Source organism: Lipophrys pholis, assembly GCF_963383615.2.
Source record: "Lipophrys pholis genome assembly, chromosome: 10".
Lineage (NCBI taxonomy): Eukaryota > Metazoa > Chordata > Actinopteri > Blenniiformes > Blenniidae > Lipophrys > Lipophrys pholis.
Window position 1 is genome coordinate 24444989 of NC_137640.1, and position 20354 is coordinate 24465342.

The 20354-nt window shown below is 39.8% G+C and overlaps 2 protein-coding genes across 2 annotated transcripts; one reads left to right on the forward strand and one right to left on the reverse strand.

Annotated features, from left to right (window-relative positions):
- Positions 1 to 2318: 2318 nt before the first annotated feature.
- On the forward strand, positions 2319 to 5019 carry LOC308115331 (uncharacterized protein). The gene is made up of 5 exons (XM_080472777.1): positions 2319 to 2412; positions 2885 to 2995; positions 3094 to 3255; positions 3375 to 3491; positions 3772 to 5019. Exons 1-5 carry the CDS (start codon positions 2361 to 2363, stop codon positions 4680 to 4682), a joined length of 1353 nt encoding a protein of 450 aa, XP_080328903.1. The 5' UTR covers positions 2319 to 2360; the 3' UTR covers positions 4683 to 5019.
- An 11390-nt stretch (positions 5020 to 16409) lies between these two features.
- Positions 16410 to 19412, reverse strand: LOC308115220 (uncharacterized protein). Its single transcript, XM_080472631.1, has 5 exons — positions 19294 to 19412; positions 18747 to 18857; positions 18487 to 18648; positions 18251 to 18367; positions 16410 to 17969 (listed from the first exon to the last, which is right to left on the reverse strand). Exons 2-5 carry the CDS (start codon positions 18769 to 18771, stop codon positions 17332 to 17334), a joined length of 942 nt encoding a protein of 313 aa, XP_080328757.1. The 5' UTR covers positions 18772 to 18857; positions 19294 to 19412; the 3' UTR covers positions 16410 to 17331.
- Positions 19413 to 20354: the final 942 nt, after the last annotated feature.

A 20354-nucleotide genomic window follows, 5' to 3' on the forward strand; every position in this document is an offset into this window, starting at 1 on the left:
TGATGGCTGTAACCTAGTGGTTCACAGGCCACCCACTCATTCAACGTGCACACTTTTATTTTCTTTCTCGCGGATTTTTGGTAGACGCTCAACCGTGGACTCCGTCGCCCGTTTAACATGAACTATTCTCAGGTGTTCATTACCTCAGCGTCTTTCTATTTTACCTGTTAGAGTCTAGAATTCACAGGGTTTTATTATCCTGCAACCCTCAGTCGCACATTTTTCTTTTTAACCCAAAACAATGCTCACCCTTCGGAGTCTTTTTCCTCTCGCCGTTGGATGCCGTCAGCCGTCGGATTCCGACAGTTGGGGAGACCACCAGTCCCGGAAAAGGAGCTTAGGTCTCACCTAGTGAGCCTGCCACGGCCGTGGTCTTTCTGCTGATCTCCGCGTCTGTCGGAATCCTCAGGCGTTGTTGGCATCCGACTCGAAGGACCAAGTTAATGTCAGGTTTAGGCTACGGACATTTATCAAATCTGCAAGAAAGAAGAAGACAACAAGAATGAGCTTTTGATTACTCGAGGAGAAATGGCTAGGAGTGTGCCCAAATACACCTCCTATCCACTCTGCTCCCAGGCCATTTCTCCTGCGTTTTTATTCCATTCAACAAAGGGGAGGGTTTACAGGATACATATCATAGAAACAAACATTCTGTGAGCTTTAACAGTTGTAGCGACTATGAGTACAATCAAAGGCCATCCCCTGCGCATGGGACCTCGAGAAGGCGGCTGTGTGGATAGCGCGGCTCATCCTGCTTATCAGCCTTGGTCAGGTTGACCTGCTCAGAAAATATGATTAGTGAGCAGCGCCTCAGAGGCGCTGTTTAAGAAAGAACACAAGGAATATAACTGAACTTGAACATGAATATAATTAAGCACGGATATGGCAACTATGTATAAAATTACTCTAACACATTTGTTTCTACTTTCATGTCGTATTGTTTCACTCTATTTTAGCTTTTGTAATTTAATGAACGATTACTCAGTAATTACTCACCACTTAAGTAATTCAAATACGCTTACTCCAGTAATCTTTTTGTAAGCCTCCTTTTTATTTTTATTTTAGAAATATTATGTTACAGTTAAAACACTTTTACTTGAGTATGTAAAAGTATTTAAACTTTTTATTCGCTCTCTGGTAAAAACACACTCATCCTCTCCTCTACACACTGCTGCTCTTTATTTCCATTGCAGCAACAACTCCTGGTACTATGGTTGGTACTACGTCACGGTTTTCAACATGTAAATTACTGATGCCCTTAATTTGTATCGTTCCTTTCTTCTGTTGAACCTTTTGTTATCGGTGAAGTATCCACATTTCTGGAGGTCTGTCTTATCGCGTGGAGACGGTATGGTACATTCACATAGCACTGTTTTATCTTCTGTTTTTCTGTCTTTATCTCTTTCTATACACATAATTACACTTTTACGGAAAAAAATTACTCTTGATTAGCTATTGAACTGATGCAATGTGGGGAACAACACAACAAAACACTGACACATATACTATGGGTGCAACCCAAATATATTTTAAAGTTTAGAATATAGGGGAGACAAGGGATGGTTGTAACACTTTTTGCTTCAGCACTTGTAACTCACTGAATGTTTGAGCTAGAGTTCTCAAACTTTCAAACTGTCTGGACGTTCATGTGACGTCCAGACAGGGCCTCAATGCAATGTCCAGGAGAGACGTACAAACAAACTTTCATTCTGGCCTCCCTGAAGACGTCTTCTGGAAGTGTGGAAATGACGTTTTAAAGACGTGATCTGGACCACTCCTGCTGAGTGGAGTCCTTCACGTTAATGAGAATTTAAAAAGATTTGTTGTGTAATGATTCAATTTAAATGTGTGAAAAAACAAACACATCAACAAATAACGTGAAACCCTGATGCTTGCTGCATCTGTTTGTAGCCATATATGTGATGCTATTTCAAGATTCAGGGAGCGTTTAAATATTCATAGATATAATGTAAAACTGTAGAACAGGGTGCGTGGTTTCACAGCTGACACACAACTATTCAATTGTCAAATGGAAAATAAAGGGAGGTGGACAGTTCATTGTCCAAAGTGCACGCAAAAACAATCAACTATTTTCTTTATTTTTTTTAACTCAGAGGCCTTCAGTGTTTTGAGCAGAGGAACATCTCTTCTAAATAAATGGGGTGTGGGGATTGTTCCCATGAATCATGGGGAGTATCTGAAGGATTATCCTCGAACAATGTACATAAACACCCAGTAATTAAGGTGCTTACGCATTTAATTTTCTTCAATTATTTCAGCAAATGAATATAAAAAGGCAAGTGATGCTCAGCAGAGACAGATCCAGCCTTCAGGAAGACTCCTGAAAACTCCTGATCATCATGATGAAGCTGATCCTCTCTTTCGCTCTCCTGTGGGCATTCTCCAGCGCAGGTAACCAAACTTATTTTACAATACAACTTATGCAGGTACAACACAAGTTCATTTATTATTAACACGGAAATACAATTTAGAAATTGTAAAAGAAAGTTTAATGATAATAATAATATTATAACATGTATCTATTAGTAAATCTGCTGAAGCTGTTAAGTTTTACTTTGATTTCTGGAATTAATGATGGATCAAAAATAATAGATGAAACATAATTAGTTATTAATTCCTATGAGAGATATTGAAATGTGACAGCACAGGGAAAAACCTCTGGAGATAGGAATTCAAGAACAAAAAGCTAAACTAAAACTGTGAAAGTAGTTATGTACATATGTATAAACCAGGATTAAAGCTCAATGTTAAATCTAAATGATATTCTGCCAAAGACTTCAGACATTCAGGATCTTCAGACATTTCACCGTTCACACATTTCTTTTCATAAAATATTATTTTTCTTTGTTTGTTCCCATTACAGATGGAGAAATCCAGTGTCACGTATGTACAGATTTCAATGATCTGAGCTGTGCTTTCGGAGAGACAGTTGAATGTGCGCCTGGAGAAATGTGTTTGAATGCCTTCATCACAGGTATTCTTTTCTTCATATCATCTTTTCCTTTTCACTGAACTATTGAAAAATTCAACATGTGTTCCATGAAATTCATAATACTCTTTTTTTGACAACAGAAACCGATGGAACAGAGAGAATCTACAGGGACTGTGCAGGTCCCGCTGTTTGTCCAACCACAGGCACACAGACTATTGCAGCCAACCTGGGTGGGATACACACAGTTGCAAATGCTGAGTGCTGTGATGACGTGAATGAATGCAACTTGAGGACCCTAAGCTGTAAGTATATTTGGATCAGAAGAATTGTGATGAAAAGAATTAACAACAAATATTTCAAAATACTTTTAAAGTTAAAAGGCTTGAATATTCACTCTGTGGTTTCATCTCTTTTGTTTCAGTCCCTGCTATTCCTGCAGTAAATGGAATACAATGCGATGGTTGTGATCCCAGCACTGATCAGTGTGACGCAGTAGTGAGTTGTAGAGGAGAGGAGGACACCTGCTTTCAGTCAGATAGTGAGTATTTTTATTGTACATTTAAAAAAAATCTCTGAATCATTTTTACTTCTGTTTAAACTTGTTTCATGAGTGTAAGGACTCAAAATCACTGCATGCCTTTGAACAGGAAAAAGATTGATATATATATTTCAAAGTCATCATGAATACACTTTTTCTTTCTCTATACATACAGAAGACTCTGAATCTGTTTTCTTCGTACTTTAATCATCAACATATATTTGTCTGTCATGACTAATGCAGAAATTGTTTGACTCAAATTCAATCTTTTCATCCACAGTCTTGATAGATCGCCAACAGATCTCTGTTGCTGGATGTGGAACTTCAAATGTGTGTGACATCGCTAATGACATCAGAAATCTGCCTTTCCTGGAAGAAGTGGGAACAGTTATTTTTACACCAACCTGTTTCCTTTTTACCACAACAACTACACCTGCCCCAACCACAACCACAACTACAACCACTCCTGAGCCGACTACAACCACAACCACAACTACAACCACTCCTGAGCCGACTACAACCACAACCACAACTACAACCACTCCTGAGCCGACTACAACCACAACCACAACTACAACCACTCCTGAGCCGACTACAACCACAACTACAACCACTCCTGAGCCGACTACAACCACAACCACAACTACAACCACTCCTGAGCCGACTACAACCACAACCACAACCACTCCTGAGCCGACTACAACCACAACTACAACCACTCCTGAGCCGACAACTACCGTTACTGAATCAACAACAGTTTACACTCCGTCACCTGAACTGTTAGCACAAATCAAAGCTCTGCTACAGGAACTACAGCAACTGTCAGCCAAGATAAACCTTGAGCTGCTCCAGCAACAACAAGTGGTGCTTTTCAACCTGCATCTAAAGCTGCTTGGTGACCAAAACAAGCTGCTGGAACAACAAGAAGAACTGCCAAGTGACCACCACCAGCAACTTCCACTTCACTACCAGCAATGCCTGCTTGTAAACAACCACCAGGTGCTCCTGCATCAGCTCCACCTTTCTCTCTGTGGGCAACAGAACCTTTTGGGGCTCTTCCAGAAAGAACAACAGGTCATCCACCAACTCCAAGAACTACTCCAGAGCCACCACTCAAACCTGCTGCCCCACTACGCCAGTCACCTGCAGAACTACTGTGACCATAATGGCTCTACCACAGCTGAAGATTAGATATATTCTGCTCTCCTTTAAATCATTTAGAGATCATCAACATGCATAATCACTGTGGTTAACTTTTGGATTTCAATTTTGATTTTTCTTCTTGAACTTTTTCTTTAAGACAGTTCAGTGGTTTTAATCAATCATGTGTTTCTTAATGGTCGTTTGCAAGTATCAGTCGGGATTTTTCTCTTTTGACAAATATTAAAACAAGTGATTTCATTACACGTCAAAATGATTCATCTCTGAATGATTTAAGTAAATCAGGTTCTTTCTATGCTTATGTTGTAATTCTATTCAATACTGCTCCAAGTTTAAATTGTCAGTTCAATAAAGAACATCTGCAAGTAATTATGATTTTGACTTTTTCTGTGTCACACCTTCATGACAAAAGACTTTTCCATTTGAGGGGATGCAGTTGACAGACAGACAGACAGACAGACAGACAGACAGACAGACAGACAGACAGACAGACAGATTTGAAGAGAGAGACCTTTAATTGTCTTTAAAAATGCACACATGAACACAATTCCATTTCCAAAGGCTCAGATAGCAACACTCAAGGCACAAGCACTTACAGTATTGAAAAATGTGTGCAGTCAGTTGGTGGCTGTGTGCAGTGAATGGAATTTAATGTTTTATCAATTGAGAAAAACTGTAAAAAAAAAAAAAAAGTGTCTAAGAACAAAACAGCAGTCAAGTCATAAAATATTGAGGTCTCAAGATGCATAAAACACTGATGTTGCATTGAAATTATTGCGCTGGTTTATTGCATCATTCTCAAACCTGGCAACAGACTATAAGGGAAGGCAAGTGAAATGGATTTATAAAGCACCATTGAAACACAAGGTAATTCAGTGTTCTACAAAGAAATAAAAGAAATACATAAAAGCTTTACATAGAAATATATACAAAATATAATAATATACATTCTTCAAAGCTTAAACCCTTCTATGGGGTCAGTTTGAAGACATTCAGTGTTTATCATTCAAAAATAAATGATTAAAATTCGAAAATAAAATAGCTTAATATATTTTATTTGCTTCATATTTCATGACTTTTAAATAATTAAGCATAAAATTATCATGATGACATTTTTTCCAATTTACTGAACACATATTACACGTATTGGTGTTCCACTGGGGTCAATTTGACCCCAAACTGTTTTTGCTGTGTTTTTATGGAATTACAGGAGTGCCAAATTAAAAAGAAATAAATGTGGAAATATAAAGAGAATCAATAATACAAAAAATATACAAAGGTAGTCATGTTCTTTTTCTATCTTGTCTTTGCTTATTCCATTTTGTCAATGCTTCTCCTGTTTTGTCTTTGTCTTTTCCATTTGCTTTTGTCATTGCATTTTACTCAATGAGTCAAGCCGTCTGGAAAAGACAAAAGCAATACAATGCAAACCAGCAAGGGCTGTGGGCGGGTCTTTCTGTTCAGGGTGACTAGTCGATACCTGATCACACCGTTCCTGGTTGCGGTGGCTATATAGTAGCAGGAAGTAGACGCATACGCACGTTAATTGGAAGTAAAAGAGGGAAAGTTAAATATGATGGACGTGTACGAATGTAGAACAGGTTACTACATAGCCACTGTATGCCGACCTTAGTCACATAGTGAGTATATGTTTCCTCTCAAGTCCCAAATGCCGTTGTAGGCATAGACATATACCATCACCGTGCGCGGGTTCAAGCCCCACCCTGGACAGCTCTGGTAGCTCAGGCGCATGCGCAAGCCCCGCCCCGGACAGATCTGGTAAACCGGACAGATCTGGCAACTACACCGGCCAGCGTTAGCTCTCTCGGAACCTACACGAAAGTTGCAGCTGCAGCTCTGTGGCTTCAAAAAAAAGAAAAAGTTAACAAAACAACTAGTGCTAAGCGGAGTACGTAAACAACAACAGAGGATTGATAAGGTCCAGATCTGACGCCCAAGCTGAGATTACTGTTGCATCGCCACATATCTGCAGAGCTCTCAACCCCGCCGACATTTTAACTATTTTCTGCAGAGTAAACGCTCACCAGATTTGGCTTTGGTTACACTTTGCCGTACTGCTCCGTAGTGCTCCCTTCCATCCCGGCACTTTTTGTGCAGTGGAAGCGAGGCTATGTAACATAGTTGAAAAGGGCCGGATTCAATTCAGCTCTATGATGCAACACTGACACCTACTGTCCTAAAAGTGTAACTGCAGTTCTGTCTTGGTGTAGATATGGCGAAGCATTGTGGATACTTCTTTCACAGCTAAGAGAGACTGACTAAAGGCAACGTGGCTGAAATGCCTGTGAGAATGTACACGTATGAAACTGTTAAATGATCAGAATATTTGAGATGATGAACTTATTGTTTGCACTTTTAACTTTATTTTTGCTATGTTTTTGTAAACTTTCTTTTTCTTTTCTTTTTTTGGGGGGGGATTCTCTTTTTATTTAGAAAGGCAAATTTCCATCACAAATATTATTCACATCAACATTGACTCCAAAACATAGAAGAGAATGGTAATAATTAGATTCTGTCCATACTGCCCTTCCGTGTTTTGTTTTATATTTCTTTATACATTTTAAACAATATTACAAGTGAACACAATAAGAAAGAGAATAACTGGGGTTAGGGTTCGATCAGACCTGATTGGTTTCACGTACTCAGTCCATTTACTTCAGACCTGGTAAAATTTGTCTTTTTCAACTCTGAGGGAAGAGGATATCTTCTCCATCACATAAATTCCATGGATGATTTCTATCCATTCCTCAATGGTGCGAGGATCTGCTTTTAACCATTTCCTGGTGATGGCTTTCTTGCTGGCTGCCAACAGTACTATCAACAGCTTTTTATCCCTCGTGTTCCATGTATCAAACAAACATCCCAAATATATGTTCACACACTCTAATGGAATGTTCACATTAAACTCATTGGTAATATGTTGGTGGATCTCAGTCCAAAAAGGTCTTATTACCTGGCAGCCCCAAATTATATGGCAATGATTGACCCCGTCAGACCCACAGAGCCTCCAACAAGCATCACCGTTGCCTTGATGTCTCTTCTGAATGGGTGTGATGAAAAATCTTGAGATGTTTTTCCAGCAGAATTCCCTCCGTGTGTGACCTAGTTGTGACCCATTGTAGATGGCATATTTTCTCCCAGCTGTCTTGAGGAATTGGTACCCATATTTCCTTTTCCCATTTATTGTTATTGTATTCTGTTTTCTGCGGTTTAGATAATTGTATGGATTAATATAATTTGGAGATGATCTTGTTACCTAATCTGGGCTTTGTTAATGATAAAAAATATTTCCATTTCTCACTTTTCCCCAATTCTTCCTTGAGGTTTTTGTCAAAGTAGGTTCTCACTTGCAGGTATCTAAAAAGAAATCCTGTCTTTCCAGTCCATGATCCTGTTGTAGGGTTTCAAAGCTCTTGAATGCTCCTTCCTGGACTTATGAAGAATATGTAGTTAAACCTTTAGTGATCCAGGTCTTAAATCTACCATTGTTTTTATTAGGAATAAAATCTGAGCCATAGGCACACCACCTCATCATTTTGGATGCTTCTTTAACCCCAAACATTTGAACTATTTCCTGCCAGGACTTCGGAAAACTCTCTGTCATTGAGCCTTGTGGGATTTCCTGTTCTGCCTGTAGTCTGGTGTCACACAATAATGGAGTTATGGGGATCCCTTTGATCGTAGTGCCTTCTATATCCTTCCATGCTGAAGTGTATGTTGGTGAACACAGACACACTAACGCTTTAAGTTGGGCTGCACTGACACCTACTGTCCTAAAAGTGTAACTGCAGTTCTGTCGCGGTGTAGATATGGCGAGGCATTGTGGGTAATTCTATCACAGCTACGAGAGACTGACTAAAGGCAACATGGCTGAAATGCCTGTGAGAATGTACACGTAAGAAACTGTTAAATGCTCAGAATATTTGAGATGATTGTACTTAACTTATTGTTTACACTTTTAACTTTATTTTGGCTATGTTTTTGTGAAGTTTACATTTCGTTTTTGTTGGATTTTACCAGTGGCAGCTGGTGGAAAAGTTGTTCTGTAGGGCTCTTCATTGTTCTTGAATTACTATGATATATTCAATATATTTTGGGGGTGGTTTACTTGAAATGACAAGTAAGTCTGACAGTTTAGAGAAAACAAAAGCCAAACACAGGTATATTTTCATGATTCATGTCATCAGTCCATCTTTCAAATCATTTAGGATTGTGCCTCAAAAAAGATAAACTTTTTTGAGCTCTTTGATTTTAAGTCCTGAATAAATATGAGCATGTCTAAACATTTATAAACCATTAACAAATCAGAACACATCTATAAAATTCTGACTACATGTGTGTTTGTGTGCATTTAATAGTAGGGGAGACCGGGGATGGTTCTAACATGGGGAGAGTTGTAACACCACCAGTTCCACCAAAAAGGGAGAAGATAGAAGTCATATGATGATATCAGTGTTTACCCACTTCCTCCCTGATCCCACATGGTGATTATCAAGGCTGAAAACAGATGTATGCAGATTCTACAGAGAAAAAAGGAATTTTGAGGTATGAAAGTAATTTCTTTGACCAAGACTATATTTTGTTTAGTACCTATATTATTGCTCATAGTTTTCATAGGCAAAATGTGATGCATGTTTTCCCTGCAGATTTCAAACCACGATGCTAATACAGCGAGCTAAACAATGGCAGGCGGGTGGGGTGGGTTGTAACACATATTTAATAAGTGTTACAACCATCCTCTTACATAGAATTAATACCACTTTCTTGATTTTAATGCTTTTACAGAATGCCTAGGCAGTGGAAAAGAAAGACTGATCAAGGTGTGCCTGCAAATGCTTTTAAAAAAGCATCTGATGAGGTCACAAAGAAGGGCAAGTCAGGAAGATCAGTGGCGAAGGCACATGGGATCTGCCATGGAACACTAAGCAGATACTGCAAAACACTGCAGAAGCTGAGAGACCAGGGCTCCAGTGGTCTTCCCAGTGTAGGTTACTGGAGAAGCAACAAAGTTTTCTGAGGAGCAGGAGGAAATGGCTGACTATTTGACTCAGGCAGCAGACTTTTATTATGGACTTATGGATTATGGACAAAGCATATGCCAGGCTAGTCAGTAATATGACAGGTTAGACCAGAGAAGAATTGAATACTAGCGTAGGTGCAAAATAAATTGAAAAACTGTTTGTGTCTTTGTACTCAGGTTATCTAGTCCACTTTATTTTAGCTCAGAAAGTTTGTATTGTTATAGATAACATAAACACCCACAAACATGAGATGAAAAGCAGATGGCAGGGCCTGACTGGTTCAGTAACGTTCCAGATTCTTCTTGTATTTCAAAACCTCTTTTTGAAGCATATTACATGGCCTGTCTTCAGTTTTTGCTTCTTTTGTCTAATTGTTACAACCTACCGCAGCATGTGTTACAACCTACCCCTGTGGTGGGATAGGGTGTAACAAAGGAACACCATGTATTTGACATTAACTCACGCTGTCTGTGTTATTCTTGCAGAGGTTTGAATTGATGCCATTTGTAGAAAACAATTGTGGGTACTTTGTATGAAGGTTTGAGAACTCTAGTTCAAAGATTCAGTGAGTTACAAGTGCTGAAGCAAATAGTGTTACAACCATCCCCGGTCTCCCGTAACTATAATGGAGAAAGTTGAACCTGACCTGCAACTTTTCAGCCAAATTTCTCTTTTTGAAACGTACACAATTACACATCTTGTAGGAAAACACGAAAATAAACCTGAACTGACTTTAGCCGATGACCAAGCAAGTCTGTCAATGGACAATTTAAATTTAAAAAGCCTCCCAAACCACGGACATCAAACGATGCTGGTTTAATTTTATGTCAGTCACTTATATTGTTAATCAGTAAAAGCGCCCCAAGGAGGCACATACAGTTCAAGGCTCAATGTCAGTTTGTCGGCATAAAGATATTGGACATTATTACATTATTATGTTTGTTAATTTATTTTGTGTGTGTTTTTTTTTTATTGTTTCTGGGGGTAGCACCGTCTTACCATGATAACTCACCATTATTAATCTTTTTCCACCCCATTCACTTTCAATTCTTCTGTTACTTCTGTATTTTATTTTTCGACATCTACTGACAGACAATATAGCTTCTGGTGAACGACAGACCGCTCTTTTTTATCTTGTCAATAAAACTACAGTAAAACATGACAAACAATGCTGCATTTTAAAGTGGGAACACACGGAAACTGAGCTGAGATGATCGGACAGCCTCATCCATCTTTAATTTTGACACGAGGGGATCACACGAGGAAGTTGCCAGCGCTAACTTACTGCTATATCTTCGTCCTATCATTAATTTTTCCTGGAGCAGCTATGAAAAACTTTAAGAGTACTGAGAAACATCAAGAGTACTCAAGTGTGTGGTCTCTAAATCTGTGAAGGTTTGAAGAATCCTGTACTGTGTGCCGACCTTAAATGATCAATACTTTGGAATTAGTGAAAGGAAAGTTCAAAAAGCCCTGAAGGGCTCCAGCTGCTACCAGAACACATTTGGAAATGTGCCTATTCCGAGGCCCATCTGGGCCAAAGAAGTACAGGATCGGTATCAGTTTGACCTCCTTGATATGGAAAAGAGTAAGATCAAATACGTTCATGTCACATTTCAATATATCCTCACTGGAATGGATCTTTAGTCAATACACATGGCTGAAATCATTATAAAGTAAAGTCAACTTAGTAACATATCTACAGTGAACATGGCTCACTCCAGGTTTTTCAGCACGATCAAGGAGAGTTTAGGGGAGCAGTGGGAAGGCTGATGGAATCAGTGCAAGTGAGAATACTTGAGACTTCACTGTACCATCTCCAAAGCCAAGGAACGGTAGAGAGGACCCGCGAAATGCTCAGGAAATAGATCATGTATGACCTCCTGAAATGTCAGAGGAAAGGGGTTAACTGGGTTAAACATTTGCCATCATATTCACAAGTGCCAAATCTACAGCCAAAGAAAAATTTCAACTTTATGTCTCATTTGAAGCATGCTGTTGGGCTGAAGATTCCATTGAACTCCTCCAAGCATTTTCTGTGACAGAAGACAAACACCAGCAACAATGAACAGGCCATAAAACAGCAGGGAGCGAGCCAGAGAGCCCGGAAGTTTTACGAACCCCCAGCTTGATAACCAATGAGGATGGTCGAGTCTGACCCAAACACCACAGGGATCCGAAATTCAAGCTTGGTGAAACTTTTCCTACCAACTCTCTCTGCTTCTCAATCTGACCATCAAGGGAGACACAAGTCTCTGCTTGCCTCAGGATGGTATTAGAGAGCATCAAGTGGGAACAAAAGAAACACCAACGGCAGCCCGCTGGACGAGCAGGACCCAGTTTGGACTACGTCTTCTGTTTCCTCAATGTTTTCCTTTTTTAGGGGGGGATTCTGGAGACCAGAGCCAGCGTCTCCTCTCCAAATCATCTGCCTTGCTGTCCACTCCTGCAGCTGAAGCCAGGCCTCTGAATTCAGACCCGGTAACAACCAGTTACCACAGCCTCACAGAACCAACAGCACCATGGACGGTGAGAGCTTTTGTCTGGGCAGATATATTGGTAGAATGATGTTCTGTTAACATGATGTGTGTTTCAATGTGCCGCTCAGAAGGCCGCAGCATCTCATAGGTTTGTGTACGCGCGTTCACGCGCACCAACCAAGTCCGGGAATCGGGTTTTCCAACTCAGAACCAGAGGTCCAAGTGAGCTCCAGTCCACTGGAAGTTCTGGGTGGAGGAACCAGGTTTCAGAACCGAGCGTCACCAGAATTCTCTGTCTTTCTCTCTCATTCACCCTCCTCCTTCTACTAATCCTGATCTGCCTGTGATCCCCCGCAGCCATGAGCCCCCCTTACCTGATCAGATTAGGACACAGACACACACAACTGCATGTAAAACCCAACTGTTATCTGCTGCAAGAGCACATCTGCCTCGATCACAAGAGTTCTAACTGCAGGTCCCGACCTCCACTTAGGACTCAGGCACACAGAACCAGGCCAACGGAACCGCCCGTTCGTTACGCCCTCAGTAGACTGCCTCGCTCCGAGACCGGCCTCGCGCATGCGCGCTCGACGGACGTCATGTTTATCTGGCCGCTAAGCAACCGCCGCGTCCCCAGAAAGAGCGAGTCATCGCAATCCCTCTTGACATCAACCTGGTGGACACATCAAGCCATTGCGCTCTCCCTCTGTTTCATCCGCCGCACGCCCCTAGTGGTCGTCACGGTCACCACACTGACCCGCCAACGTTTGCCTCCACCTGGGCGTTCGAGGTCATTACACACTCATCAATACACACACACACACACACACACACACACACACACACACACACACACACACACACACACACACACACACACACACACACACACACACACAGACACACACTCACGCACTCTTTGTACGTAGTGTTTGCTGTTTAATAGATTAGATCTCCGTGTTAGATGTCGTTTGCTACTTGAATGTGTTGATTTATGAGATGATTTCAGAATTATTTATGAATTAGTACATTTTGATAATAAACGCCTGTTAGCTGAATTGAACGCTTCTTGGTGATTCTTGTGTATTTATTGTTGACAATTCACTGGTTTGTAACAGTCTGTGCTCGGATCTCACACCTTCCATTTTATTTAAGATTGTTATATTTTATGCAGAAATATTAACTAACTTACATAAACTTTTTACAAACAAGACTGATATTTTGGTATTAGCTATTTCCAGTTTATCTGGTGGTGCCCCAATTTATTATTAATACATAAATAACAAATTTATGCAAATTAATAATTTGTTTATTAATAAATTATTTTTGATAATTTATTCTTTTTTTTTTAAGTAATTACTCAATTACTTTAGGAGTTGTTAATGAGTAAATGACCGTTTACTTCCATTAATAATTTCAATTTTTCATAAATTAATTCCAGTGATTTATTACTTTCAATAATCTATTACTTACAGTAATTTAATGCTAATAACCAACCATAAATCCCAACAAAGCTATGGAAGAAAACGTTACATGGTGATCCATGGTAGTGGTCCGTGATCGCTGATTTTGAGTTTGCTTGCTCAGCTTGGTCTTTTTTGTTCTTGTGAGCCATCCTACAGTTTCTTTTTTACATTCTGCCTAATGTTCTTCTTTTCTTGGGGTTGTGGATTATCCAGTTTTCCAACCTACATGTTAAATGTCCATATACTGCAGACAGGCTTTGGAGAGAATGTCCTTCCTTCAATAGAGCTGAGCTTTCTAAGGAGATACTGCCTTTGACATTTTCTGGTGTTAGAAGAAAATTTTAGCCGATTGTCAAAGATTGTACCCAGATAATTTTTCTCCTCCACAAGCTCAAAGCTCAAGAGGCATTCCATGGTTTGTGGTGGGGACAGCTGTAGACAGTGCCATCTGCTGGTTAGAAAAGATTGCTACCATCTCCTTGTTTGTTTTTTACATTCTGCTCCAGACAACAGTTGTCACACCACTCTACAAACCACAAAATCCTGGAGAACTGAGCCATGGGGTTGAGAAGGCTAAGGCAGTAAATACATGAGGTCTGTGTTGGGCTGTGTGGATCTGCAGTCATCTGTGTAGAGAATGAAGAGCAGTGGGGAGAGGACACTATCCTCTGGGGAGTTAGTGAAGGTGTGTTGTAGATCAGAGAAGGTGATGTTGACCCGCACTCTCTGTGATCTGTGAGTTAATAAGTCCAGTATCGCCACAGGATGAGTTGATCATCCAGGTGGGAGTACAAGGAGCGTTTATTAGCCAGGATGTGAGGCTGGAGGCCATTGAATGCCAAGGAGAAAACGGCAAACAGGAGTCAAGCTGAAGTGTGAGGACATTCCAGGTGATTGTGTAAAATGTCCAGAGTGAATTGGTATCATCAACGCCTGTGCTTGAACAAACTAGAGACGGTCAATCTGTGAGTTATTTTCTCCGATGATGTGTTGTTTAATAATTGTCTCAAAAGCCTTCATTATGAGGGAGGTGAGAGCCACAGGTCTAAAGTCACTGAGTACTTTGTTTGTACTTTTCCTGTGTATGGGAATGACTGTGGAGTGTTTCCACAAGTGAGCAACTGCAAAATAAAGCAGACTAAATTGATGCAGTACAACCACCTTTCCTACCCTTCCTAATAGAAAATATGGAGATAAAATTTGGTGGGGACTCCATGCCCAGCCATGTTTGTAGTTTGTCTGATCTGAGGTCCGTTGGTGATCACAGTAGTCATGTCAAAGTATATAATGTAGACAGTAGGGGGAGCTAGAGGTATGGATGAGACTGGGGGACATGGCATTCAGTGATAGAAAGGGTCTAGAGATAAACACAAATCATCCGCAGTCATTTAAAAGGATAAAAACCTTGTTAAAATCCCTTTTGGTCAGCTCAGACTGTCCAGGAGAAGAGTAATTCAAACCCACATGGAGCATCAGCCTCTTAATAGAGGATGAGAATGAGCTCAGAAAGAAGTTTCTCCAAGATTACTAGGAATGTGGCTCCAGGGAGGCTGCAGGAATGATGGAGTCCCCAACTATTGTAGTAGCCGGGGTGAAAAGAAGACGAGAAGCTGATCAAGGTGAAGGTACTTCTGTACATATCGGCTCCAGAGGTCCAAGGTGTCCAGCATCACTTGTGATGGAGGTGAGCAGCGAGCAGATAGGAGATCCAAAGCTGCATCTCTATGTTCCGGGCAGTCATCGTCTTCTTTTCGTTCTCCCCCTTTCGTCAGATTTAACTGCGCGTTCTGTTTTGAATCCTCCTCGCCAATCGTAGTGTTCTTATTTCACGTTAAACACCCCATAGTACATGTTCACAGTTGGCCACTTTATTCCAGGTCCACAAGTAAAGAATAACTTACTCCCTAATACTTCATGGGGAACCACAACATGACTTGTTCTTCAGCACTATCGGTCAGTGTGTCAGGAGAGTGTTTGACAGGTGCCAGTTATTGGCACAATCACAGATGCTTCAACAGGAAGTGAAACAATAAAACTCACCATTTCAAGTTAAAACCAACGAGAACCACCAAGACATATAATGAAATAAGACGTGGATAAAAATGCTCATGAAATCATTCACAGACAACAAAGCCACCCCTCCACCATGCGACATCTGCGAGGTTTTTCATACTGAATAAGACGGTGAGTGACAGTGGCCCACAGTTTTCTAATGCAGAATCCTCAAAGCTGGCAAGACAGCGAGACTTCAAACACATTATATCTAGTCCTCATCATCTGTAGGGGAACGGTCATGCAGAGAGAGAGACGTACAAGTCCGAATTACACATTAATTCTAGTTAGGTTCCTTAATGTTATCAGCACCAGCATAACACAGAAACCCTTTGAAGGCACTTTCAGAAAACTCAAAAACTCTTGCAGTGACCTCAGTAACAGTAATGCACAGCGACATGCTCTTAGCGAATGAGTTGGCCTACTCCCTTCATCAACAACTACATAACTAATCTTGAAGGTGTAGGTAAAAAGACAGGCGGGATATGCTAAGCAACGTTGGCTCACGAAAATATTATAATAGTTTTCTGCTCTCCAATCTTTCACTATATTAGAAATTCGCTGGTAGCAAACCACAATTCAAATCAAGAAGCTTCAATTCGACATTAGATCTTGGTCTAAAATTTGTTGCAACCTATATTCCATTGTGTCCTTATCGAGAAAAGGCCTTGATCATGCCTTTTTGAAAGTGAGAAACAGAAAAAGGGGAAATCATATGAAATTGCAAAAGTAGCTTTATTGATTGATTGAGGAAATGACAGCAGCATATAGATGACTAAATCAAAACATTAAGAAAAGACGATTGAACTTGATTTGTACCCATTTGACGTAATTGGTAATGATTCGATTTTTTGGGGGGGAGAAGAGAACTCAGATAGTAAATGTGCTGTTACACAGTTCATCTGTTTAAAGTGTATTAATGTTAATAAGTCTATTAGGAAGTGATTCTCTTATTGTGCTGTGGTCCCTTTAAGAAAGAACAGGAAGGGAGTGTTCCCTAGTGGTGTCACGTGACTTGTATTCAGAGAAAATAGCAGCATGGCTTGTAGTGTAATGTGGTTCGAATCAGTGGCATCTGCAATATGTCTCAAGCCTTTGATAGCATCTTGGGTATGTATTGATTGTGTAGTTCGTATGTTTATTCTTAGATGATTCTCTTTTAGAATGAATGTTTCATTTTGTGAGCTTTAATTGTGTGATTGATGGAAATGTGTTCAGCCTAGTAATGTAGCAATCTTTCAGAAGTGCACAGGCTTAAATACAAATATATACTTTTGCTCTTTGATAAGGTTAAAAAACTGTTAATTTGAGGTTAGAATACAATAAATACAGTAAGGATAAAAACGGATTTATTTCATGTGAATGTGTATATTTACATTGTGTATATGGACATATAAATACTGCACAAGGCTGATTATGTTTTTTGTGTGTTTTAGTTTCACACTTTTCTGCAACTTCAATAAACCTGTGGACAAGCGGACAACGTCTTCAGAGTCTTGGAGTTAGAAAAGAGTTTAGCTGCCTGTCAAGATATATACAGCACATATATTAAAGACAGAACAGTAAAAGAAAATTGATTAAAATGGAAAAGTGAGACTAATTACACACGGCAAGTTTCTGTAAAACTCCATAAGGATGTCTACTGTACAGATGTGGCGGGGTGGTGCAGCAGGTAACTGTAGTAGTGGGGCAGCAGATGATGGTGGTGGCCATGCAGCAGTCCTTGTAGTTGGTGGAAAATCAGTTGTTGTTGTTTGAAGAGCTGCAGGAGGTGCTGTTGCCCACAGAGAGAAGGGTGGATCTGATGGAGCAGCTGCTGCTGGTGGTTTACCAGCATGCATTGCTGGTAGAACATAGACAGTTGGTCATGGTGGTCGATTGGCAGTTCTTCCTGTTGGAGCACCAGTTGTTGGTGGTACTCAAGCAGCTGTAGATGCAGGTTGAAAAGCACCAGTTGATGTTGCTGGAGCGGCTCAAAGTTTATCTTGGCTGACAGTTGCTGTAGTTCCTGCAGCAGAGCTTTTATTTGTGCTAACAGTTCAGGTGACGGAGTGTAAACTGTTGTTGATTCAGTAACAGTAATCGTCGGCTCAGGAGTAGTTGTGGTTGTGGTTGTGGTTGGGGCAGGTGTAGTTGTTGTGGTAAACCAACAGGTTGGTGTAAAAATAACTGTTCCCACTTCTTCCATGAAAGGCAGATTTCTGATGTCATTAGCGATGTCACACACATTTGAAGTTCCACATCCAGCAACAGAGATCTGTCGGCGATCTTTCAAGACTGTGGATGAAAAGATTGAATTTGAGTCAAACAATTTCTTCATTAGTCATGCCAGACAAATATATGTCGATGATTAAAGTACGAAGAAAACAGATACAGAGTCTTCTGTATGTACAGAGAAAGAAAAAGTGTATTCATGATGACTTTGAAATATATATATCAATCTTTTTCCTGTTCAAAGGCATGCAGTGATTTTAAGTCCTTACACTCATGAAACAAGTTTAAACAGAAGTAAAAATGATTCAGAGATTTTTTTTTAAATGTACAATAAAAATACTCACTCTGTGACTGAAAGCAGGTGTCCTCCTCTCCTCTACAACTCACTACTGCGTCACACTGATCAGTGCTGGGATCACAACCATTGCATTGTATTCCATTTACTTCAGGAATAGCAGGGACTGAAACAAAAGAGATGAAACCACAGAGTGAATATTTAACCCTTATAACTTTAAAAGTATTTTGAAATATTTGTTGTTTGTTCTTTTCATCACAATTCTTCTGATCCAAATATACTTACAGCTTAGGGTCCTCAAGTTGCATTCATTCTCATCATCACAGCAATCAGCATTTGCAACTGTGTGTATCCCACCCAGGTTGGCTGCAATAGTCTGTGTGCCTGTGGTTGGACAAACAGCGGGACCTGCACAGTCCCTGTAGATTCTCTCTGTTCCATCGGTTTCTGTTGTCAAAAAAAGAGCATTGTGAATTTCATGGAACACATGTTGAATTTTTCAATAGTTCAGTGAAAAGGAAAAGATGATATGAAGAAAAGAATACCTGTGATGAAGGCATTCAAACACATTTCTCCAGGCGCACATTCAACTGTCTCTCCGAAAGCACAGCTCAGATCATTGACATCTGTGCATACGTGACACTGGATTTCTCCATCTGTAATGGGAACAAACAAAGAAAAATAATATTTTATGAAAAGAAATGTGTGAACGGTGAAATGTCTGAAGATCCTGAATGTCTGAAGCCTTTGTCAGAATATCATTTAGATTTAACATTGAGCTTTAATCCTGGTTTATACATATGTACATAACTACTTCAACAGTTTTAGTTTAGTTTTTTGTTCTTGAATTCCTATCTCCAGAGGTTTTTCCCTGTGCTGTCACATTTCAATATCTCTCAGAGGAATTAATAACTAATTATGTTTCATCTATTATTTTGATCCGTCATTCATTCCAGAAATCAAAGTAAAACTTAACAGCTTCAGCAGATTTACTAATGGATACATGTTATAATATTATTATTATCATTAAACGTTCTTTTACAATTTCTAAATTGTATTTCCGTGTTAATAATAAATGAACTTGTGTTGTACCTGCATAAGTTGTATTGTAAAATAAGTTTGGTGGAGAATGCCCACAGGAGAGCGAAAGAGAGGATCAGCTTCATCATGATGATCAGGAGTTTTCAGGAGTCTTCCTGAAGGCTGGATCTGTCTCTGCTGAGCATCACTTGCCTTTTTATAATGTTCAGGTGTTCAAGTACTTGATGAAAAATGTGTGCGTAACAACCTTAATTACTGGGTGTGTTGTCCATTCTTACAGGATGATCTTTAAGACATTCCTGATTTGATTCTTGTGAACAATCACCACACCCTTTTTATTTATTTGAAATGTTTCTCAGCTGGAAACACTGACGGCATGCCTCTCTGTTGAAATTAGTTGGTTGGCTTTGTGTGCACTTTGGACAATGAACTGTCAAACTCCCTTTATATTTTTTTTTGGACAATTGAATTGTTGTGTGTCAGCTGTGAAACCATGCACACTGTTCTCAAGTTATGGAAATGAAGAGTTTCCATTATGTCGATGAATATTTAAACGCTCCCTGAATCTTGAAATAGCATCACATTGATCTGTCGCCAGCTATGGAATCACAGGAGTGCCAAAATTAAAAGGAAATAAATGTGGAAATATAAAGACAATCAACAATACAAAACATATACAAAGGCAGTCATGTTCTTTTTCTATCTTGTCTTTGCTTATTCCATTTTGTCAATGCTTCTCCTGTTTTGTCTTTGTCTTTTCCATTTGCTTTTTGTCATTGCATTTACTCGATGAGTCAAGCCGTCTGGAAAAGACAAAAGCAATACAATGCAAATCAGCAAGGGCTGTTCGCGGGTCTTTCTGTTCAGCGTGACTAGTCGATACCTGATCACACCATTCCTGCTTGAAAGACGTCATGTTGAGCAAATTTTGTTCATGCCAATAGATGGCACTGTTGCATTAAGTATAAGTTTGAAGTATTTAATTTATTTTTCCTTTAACACATTTCTTATTTCTTGTACAATATTGTAAATGTCATTTCTTTGTTTCGGTAACAAAAGTATTTAGTTTGATTAGGAAATCCACTGGCTATGTTGGTTTTTGGTGTAATGTG

Coding starts and splice junctions, on each gene's coding strand:
- LOC308115331 (XM_080472777.1), top strand. CDS start 2,361: ATGATGAAGCTGATCCTCTCTTTCGCTCTCCTGTGGGCATTCTCCAGC. Junction 2,413..2,884: donor GTGGGCATTCTCCAGCGCAG/GTAACCAAACTT, acceptor TTCCCATTACAG/ATGGAGAAATCCAGTGTCAC. Junction 3,492..3,771: donor CACCTGCTTTCAGTCAGATA/GTGAGTATTTTT, acceptor TTTCATCCACAG/TCTTGATAGATCGCCAACAG.
- LOC308115220 (XM_080472631.1), bottom strand. CDS start 18,771: ATGTGTTTGAATGCCTTCATCACAG. Junction 18,368..18,486: donor CAACTTGAGGACCCTAAGCT/GTAAGTATATTT, acceptor CTTTTGTTTCAG/TCCCTGCTATTCCTGAAGTA. Junction 17,970..18,250: donor CACCTGCTTTCAGTCACAGA/GTGAGTATTTTT, acceptor TTTCATCCACAG/TCTTGAAAGATCGCCGACAG.